Source organism: Melampsora larici-populina, assembly GCF_000204055.1.
Source record: "Melampsora larici-populina 98AG31 unplaced genomic scaffold MELLAscaffold_59, whole genome shotgun sequence".
Lineage (NCBI taxonomy): Eukaryota > Fungi > Basidiomycota > Pucciniomycetes > Pucciniales > Melampsoraceae > Melampsora > Melampsora laricis-populina.
The window spans coordinates 356,855-378,856 of NW_006768823.1; the positions used below are offsets into that span (position 1 = coordinate 356,855).

The following is a 22,002-nucleotide window of genomic DNA, read 5'->3' on the forward strand; positions in this document are numbered from 1 at the left end:
CGTTATGGGGAAAAGCTTACTTCATGAATTGACAATGCCCCTGTTGTTCTCTGAAGGGCTGATTCTTATAAATAGTTATTCTTGGGATCGATTTTTTCCCCTTCATCTTTCATCTCTTCCATCAAGTTTTGTTATCTCAGCTTTTCCTTCTTGAAAACCTTTATAGCTCTATTCTGGTTTATGTTTTCACAATCATTCCTTGAATTCTTTGGCCACAGTCAACAAATCCTTTGATCTCATCAACCGTTATGTGCACGCTCAGTATGAATTATAGATCTTCACCAGTAGTTCGGCAAGATGTACCCTTTTCAGATTCTGGTCAAACTCATTGTCCACATACGTATACCTTCATATCACACATCGTCCAACTCCCTGGCATGGTCCTTTCCATCTAACGGCCAAAAGTTCGACTTTGTCTATCTCCACCAAACCTTACTCAAAGATCCACACTTGAAACCAAAGGATTGGCCTTTTATATGATTCATGTTCTATCGAGATTCGAACCACCAAAGGATATCTTAAGTCTATCTGATGATTAACAAATCCAAGTCATCGGTATCAAAGTCCGACCACAATCATCACATCTACGATCGGTCAATTACCGCGCATACATTCTTTGCCGAACAGTCTACGAAATACGGCACTCGTCCCGTGGCGAGTCATAGGAAGATGCATATTCATACCGTAGAGGGTCAAGAGCCCTGGTTTCTTATCACCACTGGCCCTCTGGCTTTTCTTTGAGGAGTCTCATCTTCTCTGTTCGTCGAACTCTTCATCAACCCTATTTACGTTTTCTCTTCCGACTGTCATCTAAAAGTTCAAATTTCCTTGATTCAATTCCATTCAACTGTCTATCATTTATATACAGCCGTTCCAAGAAAGGTTGACAACTGTTTTTTGGAGAAAGTTGTCTCCGCAGCGGCTAAAACCAAAGACAAAACTTGATTACAGGCTTATTATTTCCTGTATTCTTCCAATTAGCGGAGAGACAAGATCAAGTGAGGGATAAAACCCGGGTTTTGCACATTGGCAAGATTTTCAAAAAAATCAATCTTTGTTGGAACAGCTGTATCAGACCATCGGGATTGATCAAAATCAAGAAAATCTCAAAAAGGGAATCATCAACAACTTTATCGCAATAGATCATTCAATTTCCTTGAAGATTCACGTGATTTCAATGATCCTTTATGCGTTTAAAAGGCTCGATTCATTCTACAAATTGGCCATACTCCAGTTTCTTTTTGACCACACCTTCTAGACACTTTCAAATTGAGTAGAAGTTTTCAACACGATTCCTTTGAGTTTTCCGTCCCGTTCCGGAAAAGATGAGGATTAAACCTTACTATTGGTTTCATTTGAATTTGGCTGGTTCTGATACAATGTCTGTAATTTTTTTCTTTCTTTCATTGTTAGTAAAAAAAAATCAACATGATCGATGAAAAAAATTAAAGATATTTTATTAGGATTAAAAGAATTCAAAAGGAACCAGAATAGGTTTTGAATCTTATCATTTTTTAGGAATGGAGGAATCAATCAACTGTATTTCAACAGTAACTTCTGATTAAGTTACCCCGACTGTTACTTTTGAAACGACTCTTCTTGATCCATTTGGGTGCGCACAATTATCAAACCAACCAGAATTTATGACTAGCAAAACATTGAATATGTTCAGAAGGTGTTGCAAGAAATCAGAAATCGGAACATGATGATTTTATTTGCTGATCCAAAGCATGAATTGATCAAAGTTTTGATGTATCATAGGAATATGATAGCTTAGACCATCTTGTTTATCAATCAATTTTTTTGGTCTCCAAACTTTCGGATGTTTATGATTTCCTTTTTTGTTTGTTTATTATCTTTGTCTTTCCCTTGAAGATGAGAGATTCCGTCAGATGTGTAGAGGCAATGAATTTTCAACACTTTCCAAATATGTCATCCCATATTTCTTTCACACCTTTGTTACGGTAATGTGTCCAAAAGTTGTTATAAGATCAAATCTTTTGGTATAGGACAGACATTCTGATAGTATCGAATCACACACGTTGGAAAAACCCAATCATCAAAAACCTTGTGGATATGTGCATGTATCCTATTAATAAGGAAATTTTGATCATCTTCCACTTTGTATCCTGTGCATGTTTTACACTCTTTTGAATCCCAAAACTTCAATTTCATCCAATTGAGGCCCTCTACGCTGTTTTGACTGTTTCTCCAAAACCTATATTGCTAAACTCGAATTGAAAAATTAAATGAAATCATCACTTGCCAAAAGAATAAGTAAATCAAATGCAAATCATACTACACATTCAAAAACAGTCTGGTACAAGATCAAAAAAAATCTATAAATCCTAAACCTCTTTCAAGCTAACATTCTTGTTCCAAACTTAATCAAAGTTTCCAAACCTTTATGCCATCTTTATCAAGTTCTTCAATAGTTGTAGGTTGTCGAGCAGCCGCAAAAGCCGCACGTAAAGGTGTTACAGTACATAATCCTTTGTTAAGAGCCCAAGCATCACTTCCAACTGGATGATGAGTCGCATTAGGGTCCACAAGTGCACTGATATCAGGTTTGAAGATAAATTTGGCAGGGTGTTCAGAAGAAACTGTTGTAGGAGCCTCAGAGGATGTTAATTCAGTTGAGGATGCAGAAGCTTCGTCGATTTCTGCAGGTGCGGCAGGTTTGGCTGTTGAAGAAGGTAAGAATAGTCGACCATAACGAGTGTGGGCTTCAGTGGTCCAAATCACCTGTGGATCGGTCAAGATGGCTGGTACAAGCTTAAAAGATCCGATTCAAAGTTTCCAAAATCAGTTTTCATCTTTTCAATCACAACCACAAGCACATAGAAAGTGAAATCAGAGTGAATTTCAAGATTACCGGAATGTTAACACTATAAAGGTGTACATGATCAGCTTCTTGATCAGGTTGAACAAATCCCGAAACCCAAAGTTGTTTGATAATCTTCACAGCAATCTGATTAGCCGCTTCAAGAATCTCATCCGAAACCGGTCTTTGAAAGATTCCATAAGACAAAGCAATAGTTTTATGATTTGATAGAGCAGCATCTAAAGAAGCACCAATCGTACCAGAAGAAAGACTAAAGGCACTACTTGTGTTTCGACCATAATTTGGACCTGAGATGATTAAATCGATTTGATTTGGAAATAAATTAAATAATGAAATGTTAGAACAACTTGCAGGTGTACCACTTAATAAGATCCATTGATCTTCTTGATGATTTAAATCTTTGATCGGTTGATCTGATCTTCTTGAACTTTCTGGATCAAAATAACTAAGTGAAATGGTATCTTTGATGATGTAGGCTTTACCGATCCATGATTTTTGGGAATCTGGTAAGACTACTTTTAGTTTTTCTGGTGATGAACCTAAGAAAGCGGATCGAAGATGACGAGAGAATGAAAGGATGAAAGGGGATTCAGAGCTTGAACAAGGTCCATCATCGTTAGTTACTATACCAAAGAAAAGAAAAGAAACAGTGGTGAGTTAGTAAAGTATGATCAGGAGATCGAATGAGGGAAAGAAAATACTAACATAGCACTGTAGGAATGCTAGGCGATTGGTTATTCATGATTTGATGGTGGATGAGGATGTGTATTATGTAGTTTGATTTTGGAAGATGATCGAGATGGAAGTTTTAACCCCTAACCCTTACCACTTTTCAACCAACAGTCAATTTCAGACAAGTCGCATTCAGACAAAGCTAATTCACCACTCAGATACCCCATTCTCACATCACCCCAAAATATTGTTATTTATGAGCAATCACTTCAGAAAAAATGAGACTGTAAGAGTGATGAAAAGATCCCTGCAGACCCAGGATACTCAAGAGAGACTGTGGGCTGCCTTCTAACCAATTATCACAAAGCCTCGGACAGATAGATCACACAATTACTTTTCACAATATCTGAAATATAAAAATCTGCACCAGACTAGCATAAGGACCATCCAATCCTGTTGTGCTCCGGTTAATCTTGCATTAGGGCAGGTTTGATACTTTTTCAAGTTCAGGCCTGGTATTTCCAATAGGGATTTGGTTGGGTGAATGTGTTGGAGAAGCTGCTTGGGGATTCATTCCTCAAGCAAGGGATGCGTGTCTTATATATATGTCCATCTCGCCAATGTAAAAATATGGTAATATGAACATGGTACAACATAGCAATGTCAAAGACATCATGGTGAAAAGGAGAATAGCAGGATTTGATTATACTAGGGTCCAGTTGACAATTTTGATGGTCAAATTGGGGAGGATTCATCAAAGAAGATAAGAGAAAGATACACTTAAAAAGAACACAATGTAAAGGAAAATCACACTTGAAAGCATAAGACAAAAGAAATAGAGAACAAAAGAAAAGAGAGTGGTCATGATATCACAGTCTGTGATTGTATTCTTGCTTTTTGTTTTCAAATGTTATCTTTTGTTTCTCTTCACATTAGAGTTAACCAGGATGTGATCTTGTTATGCTTTGTTAGTGCGCAACTGTGTGTTTCTCACCTTGTGGAAAGGGAAAGAATGCACTTTTCCATATTGCCTGACCACCATCTGCTTTAGATTCTCACTTTACAATTTTGTCTGCTCTTAATCATTTTGTTTGGTTTGCATTTGATTATACAATCACAATTCCTTTGTTTGTGTGACCTGCAATGCTTGGTACTGTACACTGTAAATAGTATACATTATACCCAAGTGGGAATGGGAAAATAAGTAAGAGTATAGTCTGTCATAAAAGGATCTACATACCACTGTACACCTGAGCCATGACATCAACACCAGACCACAGGGTAATTCATACTGTCATATGGCGGGCATGGAATACCATCAGATGGCAAGAATATCTTGGTGGTGCGGAACCGCCGCCAGATGATCCGTGGCACAGCAGTCAAAAGGCAATATTGCATGGCCGCTATTAGATGGGCCATCTGGCGGCCTACAGAGCGTCTCCAAGACAGGTTTGTATGCTGCCAATCATTGAGGAGCTGATCAAGGGAACATCTTTGTTCCCTCCCATAGCCACACCATTCACCCCTTGTGGGTTAAGGCATTGATGTTGAGGAAGATGGGGAGGAGCTCCCTGACCAAAAAATGGATTCTAGGAGCTCTCCAGCTGTCAGTATAAAAAATGAATGACTAGAACCACATCTATGGAGGTAAATGTGAAGTCCGAAGTCTACTTTCACAGCTTTCAATTTTACATTCCTTGAAGAGATTTCCTCTTACTGTCTTCGCCAAAAGACTGGTTGATCTCTCCCCAGACCAACCAGCTGGCCCAGCATGAATTCTGACCAAAATTTTAGCTTTTGACCAGAAATCAGCTGGTGATAGTATAGCCATACCATCCAAAATCTGGCCAAACTCTGAAAGTTTGGCAAGTGTTTGGCAAGATCTTGACATGTCCACTTTTTTTCTGAGATCTCAACAAAATGCTACCTGTGGGGTACATATGTGCAGAAGGCTGAGTAAACAGGTGGCTATCATGTACAGTCCCCTTCAAGAGATTTATGTAATCCTTCAGTTTCTGCAGAAGTGTGACCAGGGTTTGTCCAAAACCCAACGATTATGATTCCTAGGTGTGGGGATTTGTACATCAAGGTCTGCTCAGTTGTCTTTTGAAATGTTAAATTTGAAGGTGAAATTGTCAAACTTTGCCACTGCAGACTGTTCAAATTTAAAGATGTGTTTTTTGACTTTTCAAATCTTTGAAGCTGACCTTCAAATTTAAAGGTCAAATCCAGAAAATTGAAAAGTCAAATCATTACATGCCAGCACTGTATGTGTCAAATTTTTGTAGCTTCCCCTGCCACATCACCTCTATAATTCCCCTTGGACACCTTTCAATTTGTTTGATCCCATTGAAAACAAGTTTGTAAAAAATTTCAATCACACTGACCAAACCAAGTGTGTTCTATTCAATCAGAGCTTAAGTATGCTTCTAGTGAATATCAAAGTCCAAAAATGAATAGTCTGCTGTGGACAACAAGCTTTGAAGGTCAAAATAACCCTTGCAGCCAAAAAAAAGTCCACTGTGGATGCTCTAGATAAGTGAATCACATATGATACATCTGTAACTTTTTTCACTTCCAGAGCCTAGTAGCTGGAAGCTGTGACAGATACTCAGGCAGTTGTTTTGACGCCATTTGTCAGTAACAGAAAGTATGTTACATGAAATTTAGTTGATGAAACTACACCAAACTAGGGCTGTGACCCGGCCCTGAAGCTTCAGGGCCGGCCCCGGGGGTTTGCCCGACCCTGAGTAGACCCGAGGGCCCTCGAAAAGTGCTCAGGGCCGACCAGGGCACAACCTGAGCTCATTATAGGTGCTAAACCCGTCAATAAGGTTATTGTTTTGAATTTTTTTGTATGGTTATGTGTTTGAAATGCTTTGTAGGAGCTATATTAGCCTACATCAATATTGAAAAGAGCTATAGCAGGAAATTTTTTTTTTTTTTTTTTTTTTTTTTTTTTTTTTTTTTTTTTAAAGTGCATTTGGGCTTTTATTGCATAAAACACTATCTAAACAAGTTAATTCTGGAAGGATTAGTACGCCTCAGAGAAATCGGCCATCTAATCGGAGCAAGGATTTTGTTGTCACTTGATGTCGAGAGTAGAACTTTTTTTTTTTTTGAGGTATTTAACCCTTTAGAGCAGAAGTTTGAAAATTTTTTCGTTTTTCACACCTTTGTGGAAGTACAACCCATGTTGAGTTTGGTGGATAATTTTGCTTGATAGAACAACTTTTTAGCTGTATCTAGGATTGCCTCGGACAGTAGTATCCGCCGAACTCTGCATCGAGATTTGGCAATACACTGTTTCTGATGTTTTTCAATCTAGCCCAGATGCATGAGCATTTATCAGCGGTTTATGAGGATTTTAATAGTGATATGAGACCTGTCTCGGACGGTAGTATCCGCCGAACTCTGCAACGAGATTTGACAGCACGCTGTTTCTGATGTTTTTCAATCTAGCCCAGTTGCATGAGCATTTATCAGTGATTTACTTCTTTGCTTTTTTTTTTTCTTCTCTTATCTCGTGACAACTCGATCTTTGCTCCTCGGCCGTTCTCTTTGGTCTTCATCCTGTAGATATGTATGAAAGTGAACAAAAAGTTTAGTTTTTAAAATGAATTCTGCAAGATAAGGGAAAGCTTTAGGCGTGTCCAGTAGACTGATTGATTTGTTCCAGTTTACTTTGATATTTTCTTCTCTTAGTCTGGTTCTCATAGCTTTTCGAGCTTTAGAGAATTTTCTGCAATATAGTAAGAAATGGTTAGTGTTTTCTTTTAACCCGCATGTATCACATAAAGGAGAAGAAGAAATATTTCGTTTAAATAGGTGCTCATTGAGTGGACTATGACCTGTTCTTAGTTGGAAAATAGATGCAGTACTACCTTTCTCTAATTGTTCAAGAGCTTCTGTTATCTTTTTTGGGTTTGTTTTGTAAGGTTTTTTGCCTGGTCTAAATGGGAAAAGTTTGACGTTAGTAGCTTCTTTCGTTCTTCTCTTCAAGCTGCCTAGACTAGTCTGTAATGACATAGCCTCGGCCTGTGATTCTGCCGCATCACCTGCAAGTTGATCAGCCAGTTCATTTAATTCTATACCCTCATGACCCGGAGTCCAGTAAAACTTTATGTTTGTGTTTTCTGGGAGTTGTTTGAGATGAGATCTGATTTGAAGTAGGAGATACTGTCCTGACGATGATCTGGGGATGTCGTGGGTAAGCTTGATAACTCCCTGGTTGTCACTGAAGAAGGCCACATTTCTAGGTGGTGGCCGTAGGCTCCGGAATAAATCATTTGCCAGTTTTGCGGCTAGTAGTAGACCTAGCAGCTCTGTTTCGTGGTTTGAAAAGTTGTCTTCGTGAATGATTGATTGTGATCTGTAGAGTGTTTTTGAAACCGCTGCTGCACCGCTGCCATCTTGAGTAACTGATCCGTCCGTGAATATCACTACCGCTTCATTTTCGTTTTCCTCATTTCTAACTTGTTCGGCTATTCTTTTCTTTGCTTCTTCTTTTGATAAGTCTAGGTTGACAGTTACTCCCATATTATTGATCCATGGGGCAATTGGGTGTGGGTATATGATTTCAATGTCTTCTTTGAGTAAGGGATCGAGAAGTGTCTTTTGTACTGCGTCTTGAATCGGGCCTTTGTTTGTTTTGGGTAATATACTTAGTTCGTGTTTAATGAATACTCTAGTAGGGTGATCTTCTGGAGCTGAAAGTCTTTTAAGTATAAAATTGTGGTTTCTACGGGTGGCTGTCCAAGTAAACGGAGGCATGTACAAATCGTGCATCATCATGTCATTTGATGTACCTTTGAAAGCTCCAATGGCAATTCGGTTCGCGGCGTTTTGGATGGTTTCTAGCAGTTTGGATACTTTCTTTGTTGTTTTTTGTGTTAGCCAAGCTGGACTGCCATAAAGGATTCTGGGAATTAGGATCGATGAGATTAGTATTTTAATTTCTTTAGTAGCAAGGCCCGAGTAGCATTTATTGAGTCTCTTAAACTGTTGAAGGGAAAAGTCGGCTGATTTCTTGACGTGGTTGATGTGGTTGTTGAGGTTGAGTTTGGGGTCTAACCATAAACCTAACCATCTGACTTCTTGTTTGGGTTTTAATAATGTATCTCCAAATAGAAAAGGGGGGAACTCAATATTTCTTTTGTTTGTGAAATGCATTAATTGTGCCTTCTTCTTATCAAAAATCGCACCGTGGCGTTTTGCCCAGAGTAAAGATCGGTCCGCGTGTGTTTTGAGTTGTTCTGATGTGTCAGTGAATGACTTGGCTGCTACGATGTGGACTATATCATCAATGAATCCTAAAGATAGGGTTTGCGAGTGTGGGTTTGGGGGGTTTCTACCTAAGATGCCTGAGTTGTAGATGATGTAAAGTATTACAGATAACGGGGAACCTTGGGGAAGGCCGTTGTCTATCTCAAAGGCGTCTGATAAAAAGTCTTGAAGACGAAGATTAGTTGATCTGTCGGTGAGAAAGCCTTGAATGAGGTGGAAGAGGTAGCGTGGGCAATTGTGTTGCTGAAGAATGTACATTAGTCGTTCGCGATGCACTGATGGGTAAGCAGATTTGACATCCAAGAACAAAGCTGTAACGACTAAGTTTTTCCGCCATTTTTCTTTGATCCACGATAATAAAATGATCAGTGCGTCATCAGTGCTGCGTTGTCGTCTTCCTCCCATGTGGCAAGGCGATATGACTCTAAAATTTTCCGCCCAGTAAGTTAATCTGTTTGTAATGATTTTTTCTAATGTTTTTCCCAGACAGCTTAGGAGAGCTATGGGTCTGTAGGAATTCGGTTCAGAGTAGTTATCTTTTCTGGCCTTTCGGATGATGATTGTGATAGCCTTACGCCATATGTCTGGGAAGTGACCCAGCCTAAAACAGGCGTTGAAGAGTCGACAAAGCTCCTGTTTGATTGCTGGGAGTGCTATCTTAAGTAGCTCGTTCGAGATATCATCGTTGCCTTTAGCTTTCCTATTAGGGGCCTTTTGAACAATTCGTCTAAGTTCATCCGTTTCTAGTAGAGGGTGGGGGAGTTGGGAATCGTTTAGGAAGGTCTGGTGATTAACGGGGATGTCAGATAGGTCTGCTTCGATAAATGTTCAACTTTGCAAATGCAATTTGATCAATGACGTCCGATACCGAAGCTCACTCGACCGGACCGGGTCTTCGAGTACATCCAGTCCACCACATCACGGTCAGTAAATAATAAAAACATACCAATCAATCTTATCAATTCTGATCGATCAACTAAAACAAAAAATCAAAAACAAATGATGGGAAGATCAATTCATGGAATCGAAAGTAAATTTAATCAATCAACCACAATAGAATCCAATCACCAATCCAATCCCAAAGAAAGATACAAATATCTTTCAAAAGTGAGTTCAAACCCCAAGTCCAATCTATCTCAAATACACCCCCAAAAAACCCCTTAGAACTGATTCAAGTTGATAATTTTGTTTTTGAAGAGAAAAAAAGAAGTTGAAATCGAATTAAATGAACAATTCGAAGTCTTGAAAACCAACCAAACAGATCTAAGTTCATCCTTAATCGATCGTCAAGGATTTCCTCGAGACGATATCTCAGATTTACCTTCAGTTAGAGTTTCAAGAAGTAGGATCCATGAACTGAAAAACGATCTAAGACAGATCATCGAAGAGTTATCCAAAACCTTACCCATGATATTAAAACCATCTTCTACACCAACACCACAAGAAAGCCCAACGAATCTAATGAAACCGTTTGCTCAAGTTGATTTGGTTTCCGATCATTCTCCTGCTTATGATTCGGGTATCAGAGCAGGCGATCAATTGATCAGATTCGGTGATATTGATGTTTCTAATCATGATAATTTAAAAGCTTTGGTTTCCTTTACAAAAGAAAATGAAGGTAATCAAATTGATGTCGTTTGGTTTAGAACTTATCAAGATGATCAGAATGGTGGTGGGGAGAAAAGGTCTATGATGTCTAAAACTTTGGTTCCGTGTTCTGGTTGGGGTGGTAGAGGTTTATTAGGGTAAGTTTTTTGTTTGTTTACTTTCTTTTGTGATTTTTTTGCACTGCATTGAATGGGTCGGAAGTTTGATTTAACCATTTTCTTTTCTTTTTGGTTTAATTAGGTTTCATATTGTTCCTATCTAATAATTATGAATGAGAATTTCTTCAAAAATCCTTAAAGGAAATCAAACAATCGGCCATGTTGTATTTTTTTTGTAAACCGACATTTTCTTTCTTTATTCATCTTTTTAATCTGATCAAAAAGCCACATAAAAATTTGAACAAGAAATTCAAAAAGCATACTTTGAATCCATCTATGAAAGCTTTAATCTATAAACACATTTATACCCAAACAAAGTCTTCAAGGTCCATAGAAGTCACAAAAAATCGTTCAACTTCATTCAAAATTAACTTTATATCTTACAAAGCTTGAAAGGAATCTAAGGATACTTTCTGAAAACTGATCTCAAAGCATGTAAGAAAACCAGTTATTTAAGTACTTCATGGTCAGCAACTTGAGTACCTGGCATGATTTGTGTACCTAATCAAGCTCAAACATGACCAGTGAAGGTAAACAGTTTCAGAAAGAGTAAAGGGTAGATAAATGTGAATTGCAGAAGTGATTAATTAAATTTTGATGGTGAATTTGAATGAGTGAACTAACCTCTGCTTGTTTGAGATTTGAGAAGGAAAAGAAAAGTGACCAAATTGGAGTCATAAGGATCACTGAAGATGAGATCAAAACCAAAGCTGAAGAAGAAAGATAGAGTTATTCAAGATGAAAAGTGTTGGAGAGTTTGATAATCAAGAGAATCAATTGTCTGCTGATACCTTATCACAATCTCGATCCACCAAGACTCTCTGAAGTACACATTAGCTTAAAACTTTAAACCAGTGAAACCAAAATGGAACTAAACATTGAAACAAATTCATCAAGAGTGTCCCATGAATCATTCAAACCACTACCCCAAAAAAACTTGTATTGTACTCATAAACCAAAAGCTGGATAACTTGAAAAGAAATTCAAAACTTTTTTTATAAACAAAATCATTCATGAGTTTGATACTAATGTTTTAAAAATTCTTGCTAAAATGAGAGAAAAATCATAATCTTAAAGTTTGTAAAAAAAATACGAATCAAACTATCACTTATAACCATAATATACTATAACTCAAAGAACTATTAAGAATCATACAACCTAAATCAAAACAACAACAAGAGCAACAACAGTAAAGAAAAGACTTGAAAAAATGGTTTAAGAAATTACTATCAATAGTTGGGAGTGATTGGATTATTGAGTTGTTTAGCACGATCAGCTTCTTCGTCCAAGATGACTTGGAATTTTTGAGAAGGTTGATTTTGATTTTGATTAGAAGAAACGATTGAACTTGAAATCACTTCAACATAATTCTTGGGAAACCAACCCATTTTCCCATTCCTAAGTCTACCTCTCCACCACCCAAACTTTTCTCTTTCTTCTTGATTGACAGGAGAAATCACTGCGATGATTTCAGATTGATTAAAATTTAATTCTTCAGGTTGATTTGAATGATAAGGATGAATCGATTTAACAAAGGTAAGTTGGTTTGGATCAATGGAAACCAATGAGCTTTGAGATTTCAAAGAGTCTTGTGTTTCTTGTCGTTTGGAAATCGCTTTGATTAATTTGTTCATCAAGTATGGAATTCCAAAGATCGTTAAGAAGAAGATCACAATCGGTTTTCGTGATGGTTTAGGAGTGTTGTTTGGATGAGGATTAAGTGCCTTCGAATCTTTTCTCGGATCAAAACTTTTAAAACTATCACCCCATGATTGACCTTCATCCGTACCTCTTCCTCCGATAGCTTTTTTCGTCCATTTAATTATATCAAATAAACTTAAAATCTTACCAATCGAAAATTTAAAAAAATTAAATTGATCGATAAGTTGAATAAAAGTAAAAAAACTAGAATGAGTCATCATAAAGGTAGATTCGAGTAATTGAGAAAATCCTGAAAAAGTCATCACTAAAGATTGTAATAGTTGAAATGTAGATTGAGTTGAATTAGTTAAAGTTTGAGTTAATGATGGATTAGTTTGAAATCCATTGTTAGGATCCATCGGATTAGATTGATACATTGAAGTGGGGTCTCCCATTCCTCCCATATATCCTCCGTAACCTCCACCTGCCATTCCTCCCATTCCTCCTATTCCGCCATAACCACTGTAACTACCATAAGAGCCTAATCCACCCATTCGAGAGTAACCACCGTAGCCTCCGTAACCAGAGTTGAGACCGTATCCTCCGAATCGTGAGCCGTACTAGATTATCAGTTTCAAGAAGAGTAGCCGAAGCTGAAATGAGTATGATGGTCATGGATTGTTGGTTGATAGTGATTAGCCACTAACAGGGCTTGCACCAGCATAGTTTGCTCCATAAGCTATGAATCAAAAAAATAAAGATCGATTCGAAACGAGCACGAAGAGGAGTTGAATCACATCAAAACAAAAATGAATGTCAATACGTTTCAGAACCAGAGGAAAAACGAAAAAAACCGTACCTGAATTGAGACCAGATAAACCATCATTAGGAATAAGCGAACCAGTGGAATTGATCATGTTTGTTGGTCTTGGAGGAAGTTCAGGTGTGGTAGTCGTAGTTGTAGTTGCAGTTGTTGAACCAGTCATCTTAGAATTCGAGATAGGACAAGTTTGATTTGAAGAAGTGATAGGAGGATGATCGTTTGGTAGAGAAGTAGAAGAGCTAAGGTTGGTTTGATTGCTACGTTCCCAAGGTTTTGGTGGAGCGAGAACCATTTGAGATGAAAGTTGAGAGAAGATAAGTTTATGAGAATGATGATGATAGTGAAGAGAACTTGGACTGGGAGGGTGAGAGATCAGATTAGGAAAGTTTATTTATTGATTTTCTGATGACTGTCCACTGTCACACAGTCACACAGATCAAAGTTTACATATGCAAAACACTGCATTACAAACACTTCAAGCTCTAGCTTATGTAGACTCTGGCAGGCAAGAAGCCATGGCAATCATCAATCTGACTTCTGCAATCACATCCCATGCTTTGACAAGGGTCTCATTACCAAGTACAACAATGCAAAAGAGAACATACTCTAAATTGACCAATCCCTTCAAGTAGGATTAATACCTTCTAGATCTAAGTCACACAAGAGCTTGAAGGCTTCAACTCTTCCAATAAAATAGAATTCTCCTTGATTACTAAGATCAAAACCACTTCTATACATATTGCAATTCAAGATAAATAGTTTGGTCAAAGATCAATCAAGTTCATATTTGTGACTATATTATATACACTTATACTACACAAAGTCAAATTTGGAACTTTTCCACCACTTTTCCAGAATGTTTTGCAGAAAACCCAGAAAGCTTTTGAATCCTGGCCAAAAAAGGCATTCAAACATTTAATTGTTTCCATAAGTCCAGGAATCCAGAACATAGCCAGATTGTTGTTCTGGAAAAGTTCCAGAATCATATGTGGGACTATGTATACTGTTGCAGTAAAAATGAACCTCTTAGAGCATCTCCTATCGTTCGAGTAAATTTTCAGTAAATTTTCTGTACGTAGGTGTTCGGTACAGTATCAATCGGTACAGAACTGTCGAAATCCACTATCGTTGGAAAGAAAGTGCCTCGGTACAGTACCAAATGGTGAGAACAATGGTTTCCCCGCAGATACCGAATCGGTAGAGGTCCAGTAAATTTGCTGGACCTCTACAGAATTTTGACCGATTCGGTGGATACCGAATCGTGTTTTAGACACGATTGGGGAATTTAAGGGTCGGTACAGTAAAATTTACCGTACCGAAGCCCTTTACCGAGACGATAGGAGATGCTCTTAGAAAGGTCAAAAAAAGATCATGTACAATATGGAGTTACAGTATGGGTTATGATAGGTAGTCAGATCATTCATGTAGAGTCTTCCTCTCCCTTAGTCCGGTTTCTCTTCTTCTTCGTGGATCTTTCTCATTCTCACTTTTATCTCTTTATACATATTACTGGTTTCTGATCATCGAAGTGCTGGACTAGGAATTGAAGCAAGGTGATTAGATAAATCCCTTGCTCTCTTGAGCTTGCACCTTTTGACGAATCTTCCCAGTGAAGGTGGAGAGTATCACTACACCTTACAACTACACTGCGCAAAAACTGCGCTGCAAGGTGCCCCATTGCAGCGGGATTGTCAGAAAACCCCACTGCACCATGTAGCACCGCTGGGGCTTGGTGGTTTTCAACCCACTGCGCAGATTTGCACCACAGCCCAGCACAGTGTGCGCAAACTGTGCGGCCCTGCACGGATCCAATCAGATCCAGGCAGATACCCCTACCCTGCCTCCACTTCAGCCAAAGCAGGCATGACACTCCCCTTGCATCCAAATCTAGCCAATATGACACCGACAAACTAGTCAAAACGTTTTCATCTTGGTTTACAAGTTCTCATAAAGACTCAGGGAAGTTGTTTTACAGTTGAAACATAAAAACTTTCCCGTCTTGTAGTTTTTTTGTTGTAAAGAATTGAACTCCATACCCCTTATTTCCTCTTAACTCTCTGGTCTTGTTGCCCTCAAGTTTTTGTGGTTATAGTTTCTTTTTATCTTGCTTTCTTCATATAATAATATGGCCATTTTTTTTACCATGACTTACAATTATGTGCGCACTCCACTGCTCCGCTGCGCTGTGCACACTACACTTTAGCGCATCACAGGGAAGGAGCCTGTTTGAGCACATTGCGCATCCTGCGCACCACAGCAAAGCGCCAGTGCACAATTTCTCCGTGCACTACAGTAGTGCACAAAATTGAGGTGCACTGCCGTGACGTCGGGGATTGGTGTAGGTTGTATGTGGTGTTGACATGTTGGATTTGGATTATTCAGACATTGGAAGGTATTGGCATGGACAATCTGGTACTAAGTCTGTCACTTTCTTTTCCTTCTCCACTAAGGCTTGGAATCTGACCCAGGCATTTTTGGCCCTCTGAATGTGCTCTTGGGCTTCAGAGTGGTGTGCTCACAGGCCAGCCAAAAGGGCCCAAACAAATACTAGGTTTGAGGTATGGGTGGTGACAACAGGCAATTTGAGAAGCTCAGAAAGGTGGCAAAGGGACCAAAAAAGGTAGGGAAAGATTTTAATACCCGCAATGGCAAAAAACTCACAAATTTCCTTTTTGCTGGGCCCCACAGGAGAATGTTTTCTCTTGATGCCGGGCTGAGTTGACCACCAAAAAAGGGCCCAAAATGGCCAACTTTGTGACATACCCTGCGTCATAACCTTGACAAGATACTGAAGTAGTGGCGACAATAAGTGTATCTCCCTGTATCAGCCTAATTTGGTTTTATCAAGTAAAGGATTCCAATACCCAAATCATTCAAAAAACAAACTAAGATCATTTTGGGGGCTCTCTTGTTGGGGAATATGCTCAATCAGCCTCAGCAGAACACATGGTAAAGCTCTTGTTTATTTTTGTGTTTTATTAATCAGATGGACAATAACAAAATTTGGGTTGTTGTTGTAATTGCAAATTGACTGGTCCATGGTTTTGTACTTATATATGTTCAAATAGGTTACCTGCCATGATCTCCTATAGTAATATTGAGTGCACAGGAACTTTGCCAAAATTTGTATTCACACTGTTGTGTGTTTGATTTTTTTTGCCAAAGAATTCAAGACCAAGTCAAGATCCCCCGACAATTGCTTTTTACAACATTGTAGAGTTTGGTTCAACTTGAAAGAGAGCAAAAATAATGCTGCCTAGATGTCTACAGGGTAATGACTTGTTTTCTGTGGTACACAAACCACCAAAACAAAATATTCTGGAGGAAAGTTACATTGAAATTGGGTTTTCAGATGAGGTGGTGCGGAACCACAACTGGGACAATGAGATTACCAGTTTTGAATATTCATAAAATCTCAAAAAAGTGGGGACCAAGTTTTTAGGATCTGTTTATAAGAGATATGAGATCCAATTAAAAAAATGGTGTGGCAGAATTTTATGCCAATTCTTAGAACCATATGTGCATTGCAGCTAACTTGCCATGAATTGAGGGAGATTATGTCTCTTCCTTATATATGACATGTGTTGCTCAGCATTGAACAGCCACAGCTGAGCTGCAGTCACTGAGGATTGTTGAATTCTATTGATATATGTCTCACACACTCAGGTGTTACAGAATCTCTGCCCAATATAAGATGTACTTCTCTGGCCTATTCACAAATAACATAAAGGAAAGTGACACAAGGTGTACAAGTCTATTCGGAAAAGATACGACACATTAGTCGGGGCCGGTGGAGTAAATGTGTTGTATCTTTTCCAAATAGACTTGTACATGAAAAAGTTGATATCAGTGCCTCTGTTGACTCATTGACAAAATTTGATCCATCAGTGGGAATTGATTTTTTTCCAGCCCTTGTTTCAAACCTCCTATCTAAGACCTCTCATTTTCAAAGATGAGAAGGGCCTCAAGCATCTTGATCAAACTACAGTGGTTAATGGGGTGCTATCTATCCTCCTTTTCATGTCAACTTTTAGCATAGGAAGCTTTGTCCATCCAATGAGATAAGGAACAAATCATATCTCTGATAGAAGATAATATTGGTATAGACTTAGTGACACCAACACCTGACGTCAGCGCAGTACAGCACAGAATGCGCAAAACTGTGCTGCGCCAAAAAATTCAAAATGTCCCAAAATCTTCGAGGCCCCTGCGGTGCGCTCCAGCACAGCGCAGTGGGGAATTTTTTTGTTTTTTTGGCAGATGGAAAGCCCATTTTTTCTCAATTTTCCATTGGAGCAGTGACACATCCACTGCGCTGCAAAAAGGCACATTGGCAAAAAATCAAAAAGCCCCTGCGCTGTGAAAAGGGGCAGTCGCCAAATTTTCAAAAACCCCTGCGCTGAGCCACAGCGCAGGCGCAGGCTGTGCCTCGCAGTCTGCGCTGTGAGTCGGGTGTTGGTGACACCCTACTCCTGTATGGCTAATCAGGTCATCCATCCTCATAGTTAAAAAAACGCTTCCACCTCCAACACCACAGAAGGTTTAAATCCTGTCAAAAATTGCAGAGGGGCTGACATCTTTGCTGAAAAATGGAAATGATAAGGGCAGCAATGAATTTTAGAAGCGGCAGAGTCTGGTAATTGAATATAAAATAAAATGCCAACCTTTCTTCAAAGCCCTCAAATTACCTGACCAGGGAATCCCAAGGAAGAAGGTGATTGAGCACTTGGAACATTTAAGTAAAAACAACCAGTATTGGAAAACAGCTGTTGTTGCATACAATTGTCTGTGTTTTGTTATTGAAGAAAGCCCAGGTGGAGCAGAATGGCTGCAAGAAGTCAAACAAAAAGCATTGGGAACTCCTATGGATGAGGATGAGGATGACAAAACAATGTTGTTTCCAATCAAGAATTGTAAATCAATGTAGGGTTATCATGGTTGATTGATGTCAATTTATTTTCAGCTTCAGGATTTCTATACAAGGGTTATGTGGATCATGTTTCTTATATCAAAACCTACAATTGATTTCTTCAGTCTACTACATTCATTGGTCTCTTGAATGAAGACCAGTTATGTCATTTTTGACTTTTTCCTCTGACCCAAAGATCAAACTAGACCCACCATCCTAATCTCAAAAGACATGTATGACTGTTTCCTTCTGACGGTATAGATTATTTGAGCAAATTTGAAAACATTTGTTGTTATTATGGTGTGTGTCTGAATCTTTGCAGATGGATACCTCAAAGTCAATCTGATCTGAACTGTGCACAAGTGACATTATGTGTGTTATAACTTATTGTGCTCTTTAGAGCTGTTCCTGGTTGACTGCTTCTAACCTCCTCAATCACCCCATGAAGTGATCAAGTTGAGACTGATTATTACTTGGATATTCAGTGAGTTTGAACTCTTAGGTGTATGAGTAGAACTGGATATCCTGATGTGACTTGTGAACTTGAGGTCACCACTGAACAAATGCAGTCCCAGGGGTACAGAGATTACCATCTGCTACCAACCGGTGAGTAGCAGTGTAAAATTTGAGCTGACATATTTGAGTTGGAGATAGCCAGAACTTTAAAATTTTGAACTAGGCAATAGGCATGGAATTTTTGCTCACCAAAAGGCTGAGCAAAATGATTAATCCGCCACTCAACTCATGCCAGAAAACTATTCAAAACGGAACCCCATCTATCGCGGGATCTGATTTGTACCATAAGTTTTATTAAAACATATCAATCAACGTTGATACTGAAAAATGAAATGGACATCTTAGTCCCCAAAGTCTACACAACTCATCTGGTTCATGAAAGAATATTGATTCTGGAAATCAAAGATTCCATCTTCAAATCCATCTTCAAAAGTCACAATCAAATCATAAGGAATTTTTATACAATTAGTTCAACTACAATGACTCCTACTCTTACTCATACTCTTGAAAGATATTTTCCACCAAGCTATACCATCAAAACCGATCAATCCATGATTTTAAAGCTTTTCGAGTAGGTTCAGATGCAACTCTTAATCCAATCTGTAATGGAACCCAATCTTTAGAATAACATTTGATTAATTCTTGATCAATCAAACTGGATAATTGATCTTTCTTTAAATCTTTTTCTAATTTATTGATACACTGCTCGAAAAAAGACCAAAATATTGAAAAAACAAACAAACATTTTGCGAAATTAGTTTTCAATGATTTCAAATTCCCCTTTGTTTGGAGAAAATTGATTGGTTAATGAAACTTAACTAGTTTCAGTCCAATTGCTGCTCTTCTTACTGGTCCACCTCTCCATGCATCTGAAATCCTTTCACCCAATTCAACCACTCTTAAATAAGTTTGATAAGCCCTACAAAAATCATCAGATCAGTTTTTCTTTATAATTCTCTTGTAAAAAATGAGAAAGGATAGTAATACATTCAACACTCACAATTCAAAATGTCTGGCTGTATAAGCTGTTTGGGCATATCGAAGGAGATGAAATGTATTATCAGGTTGAAGAATAATCAAATCTTCTAATGCACTTAGAGCTTGATCATAACTTAGAAAGATATCACCAGAGGTAAATGAAAGATATTAACTTTTGTGTTGAAGAAGATTAAGACTTAAAAGGAAGAAAATCTTACAGTCCTAAAGTACAATAAGTCTCAGCTAACTGAATCCAACTTTCAGGATCTGAATAAACGGTATCAAGGTGTTGTACTAAAAGACTAATCGCTTCTCCTAATGAAAATATGCATTCTTCAGTTTTGTCTATCGTTGATTTTTGATTAGTTTGATTGACTAAATCTGGTAAAGGTGAATTATGTAAATGTAATGCGATTAATCGTTTTCTTATTCGCTTTTTCAATCATTTTGTTTTCAATCAATTCATCTTGTTAAATCAATCAACCTTTCTTCCCAAAAAATAAATCCTTTCATAAGATTTGAAGAAGAAAGAGAAAGAAAAACTTACAAGATTAGTTTCACCTGTGTCACCTTTCGAAGTAGATTTAGTATCAATCGGTTTATTTAATTCAAGTTCATAAAACTCTTTGGCTAATTCGATTTCTCCCTTCGATTCAAGTAACATTCCATGTAAAACCAAACATCTAGGTGATCCTGGAAACTTCTGGGTTAGGGGTTTCATTGTCTCATTTTTCAATCAAAATCACAGCAAGTCGTGAATTCATGGAATTTTCAACCATCACCCCACTCTCTGATGATCGCTGCAGTTGGGTACAATGGTGTGGCAAGTGACCTCCTATTGGCACTGAAGTGTGATGGATTTGACTGCAAAGATACTATGAGGGATTGCTACAAAGAGGTTTGGTAACAAGAGAAAAACACAGCAAGCACATTGGAATTCAGGCGAATTTGATCAACATTTGTTTCTCCTCCTCTTCTAAAACCTTGTGAGGCGTGCCCTGTTCCGAATCCCATAAACAACTAAAATCACGATGCAGTTCTTTTTCACCAGGTGTACATCCAGTCACAGAACTGTAAAGAGAATTAAAAGCCTACCAAAACAAAACGGAAGGAAGTTAACGATTTTGAACTTTGGTTGTGGATGAGAATTCGTGCCCAGCTTACCATGATGAACAATGTGTGGACAACTAAAAACTTGACTGGCAAAAAGTGGTCTTTGAATCCTTCCCAGCCATAGAGAGCATAGATTCCAATGCCATGGATTGTGCTAGTTTACAAAAGATGATATGGATGGTAAAGAAGGATGAAGACCACCATGTAATCAAAAATGAAGGCGGTTCTGTAATGGTCGTCAAAAAGAAAAGATGTGTGCGAATTAGTGTGATATCGATGGAGTATCGTAATATGTATGTACATGTATGCAGATTCTAGAAACCTACAGCATAGATATGATGTAAAGGAGCTGAGTCAAGTGAATTGGGAATATGTACTGATCAGCATACAAGAGATGTGATTATCGTGATGTTGGAAAAACACTCACGCTCACAAAAGATGCCCAGGACACATGGTCGGTTTCTGGATCTGGATATACAGATGTTGGAACTAGGAAACCACATCGTGAAATGTCAGTGGAGTAAAAATGAAGATATGCATCTAATATGTAAAGATTGACTTACTGGCTGGGATGATGCTGGCGAGCGCACAAAGGTTGGCCATCCAAATCGTAGCGAACCCATTGCGGGCAAGTTGCCTCTTCCATTCACAAGACCGGACAGGATAATTAGACATATTGTGTTGGTAATTGGTTGAGGGACGGTGTGAAAGAGAAGATGAAGAATTGAAGGAAAATTGAAAAGATGTATAGTCTGGAAGGCGGACTGATGAGTTGTGGAGAAGTGAAGTTTTGGGGAATAAAAGACCACAAAGCAGACACAGTATTTATATCTGATCATCACTGCAGGCCGACTTCCGCTAGGCAATGTTGACTTGGGCCGGAAAGGAATCCTGCCATCTTGAGTAGATTCCTTCTTGCACAACCGCTAGGCAAAAATGGCCCAGCCTCAGGGCAGGAAAGAACTCCCGCTATATTCAGTAGATCTCTCATGTTTCCCTGATTGTCTATCAGTATCAGTCCATCTCACCGCTCTCCCTTGTATTACACTACGGTCCAAACTTGAAGGGCAGAATATATGTGCTCAAAACATGCCCAGTAATGACATTCAAGAAACATGGGACTTACTTAGCAGTGACAAATCTGTTTTGTAATTGTGATGTGGATTTTGTGTTTTTGTAGAAAATATGTAAGGCTGATGTATTTCTTATCATAATTTGAAAACAGATATTCTCGAGGTATCTCGATACCTCATCAGACGTGTGCTCGGGCTTCGAACCGCTGGTATTCTGGGGTTTCCTAGATAAGATGATCAAGGCAAGGGGACTCTGACTATTCTTGACATTAGGCAGAATTGATCGCGATGATATGGATGGGGAACAAACCCAAGTTGGGATGTGTTTTGAAACATAAACACAATGATATTTGATGATACAAAATTGTGAAAGACAACTC

General features: G+C 38.5%; 5 protein-coding genes across 5 annotated transcripts; 2 read left to right on the plus strand and 3 right to left on the minus strand.

Annotated features, from left to right (window-relative positions):
- Positions 1–531: 531 nt before the first annotated feature.
- MELLADRAFT_93324 (uncharacterized protein) lies at positions 532–1,494 on the plus strand (the record flags this gene model as incomplete). Its single annotated transcript, XM_007416297.1, has 3 exons — positions 532–704; positions 1,331–1,381; positions 1,452–1,494. 3 exons carry the CDS (start codon positions 532–534, stop codon positions 1,492–1,494), a joined length of 267 nt encoding a protein of 88 aa, XP_007416359.1.
- Positions 1,495–2,152: 658 nt separating this feature from the next.
- Positions 2,153–3,619, minus strand: MELLADRAFT_118066 (uncharacterized protein; the record flags this gene model as incomplete). The annotated part of the gene is made up of 3 exons (XM_007416333.1): positions 2,153–2,775; positions 2,876–3,468; positions 3,551–3,619. The coding sequence occupies 3 exons, from the start codon at positions 3,585–3,587 to the stop codon at positions 2,389–2,391; spliced, it is 1,017 nt and encodes a 338-aa protein (XP_007416395.1).
- A 6,183-nt stretch (positions 3,620–9,802) lies between these two features.
- On the plus strand, positions 9,803–10,673 carry MELLADRAFT_67879 (uncharacterized protein; the record flags this gene model as incomplete). Its single annotated transcript, XM_007416298.1, has 3 exons — positions 9,803–9,910; positions 10,001–10,548; positions 10,652–10,673. The coding sequence occupies 3 exons, from the start codon at positions 9,803–9,805 to the stop codon at positions 10,671–10,673; spliced, it is 678 nt and encodes a 225-aa protein (XP_007416360.1).
- Positions 10,674–11,798: 1,125 nt separating this feature from the next.
- On the minus strand, positions 11,799–13,381 carry MELLADRAFT_118067 (uncharacterized protein; the record flags this gene model as incomplete). Its single annotated transcript, XM_007416332.1, has 3 exons — positions 11,799–12,830; positions 12,918–12,949; positions 13,070–13,381. 3 exons carry the CDS (start codon positions 13,323–13,325, stop codon positions 11,799–11,801), a joined length of 1,320 nt encoding a protein of 439 aa, XP_007416394.1.
- Positions 13,382–18,992: 5,611 nt separating this feature from the next.
- MELLADRAFT_111916 (uncharacterized protein) lies at positions 18,993–21,224 on the minus strand (the record flags this gene model as incomplete). Its single annotated transcript, XM_007416331.1, has 7 exons — positions 18,993–19,160; positions 19,278–19,377; positions 19,459–19,569; positions 19,655–19,869; positions 19,984–20,160; positions 20,977–21,038; positions 21,113–21,224. The coding sequence occupies 7 exons, from the start codon at positions 21,222–21,224 to the stop codon at positions 18,993–18,995; spliced, it is 945 nt and encodes a 314-aa protein (XP_007416393.1).
- Positions 21,225–22,002: the final 778 nt, after the last annotated feature.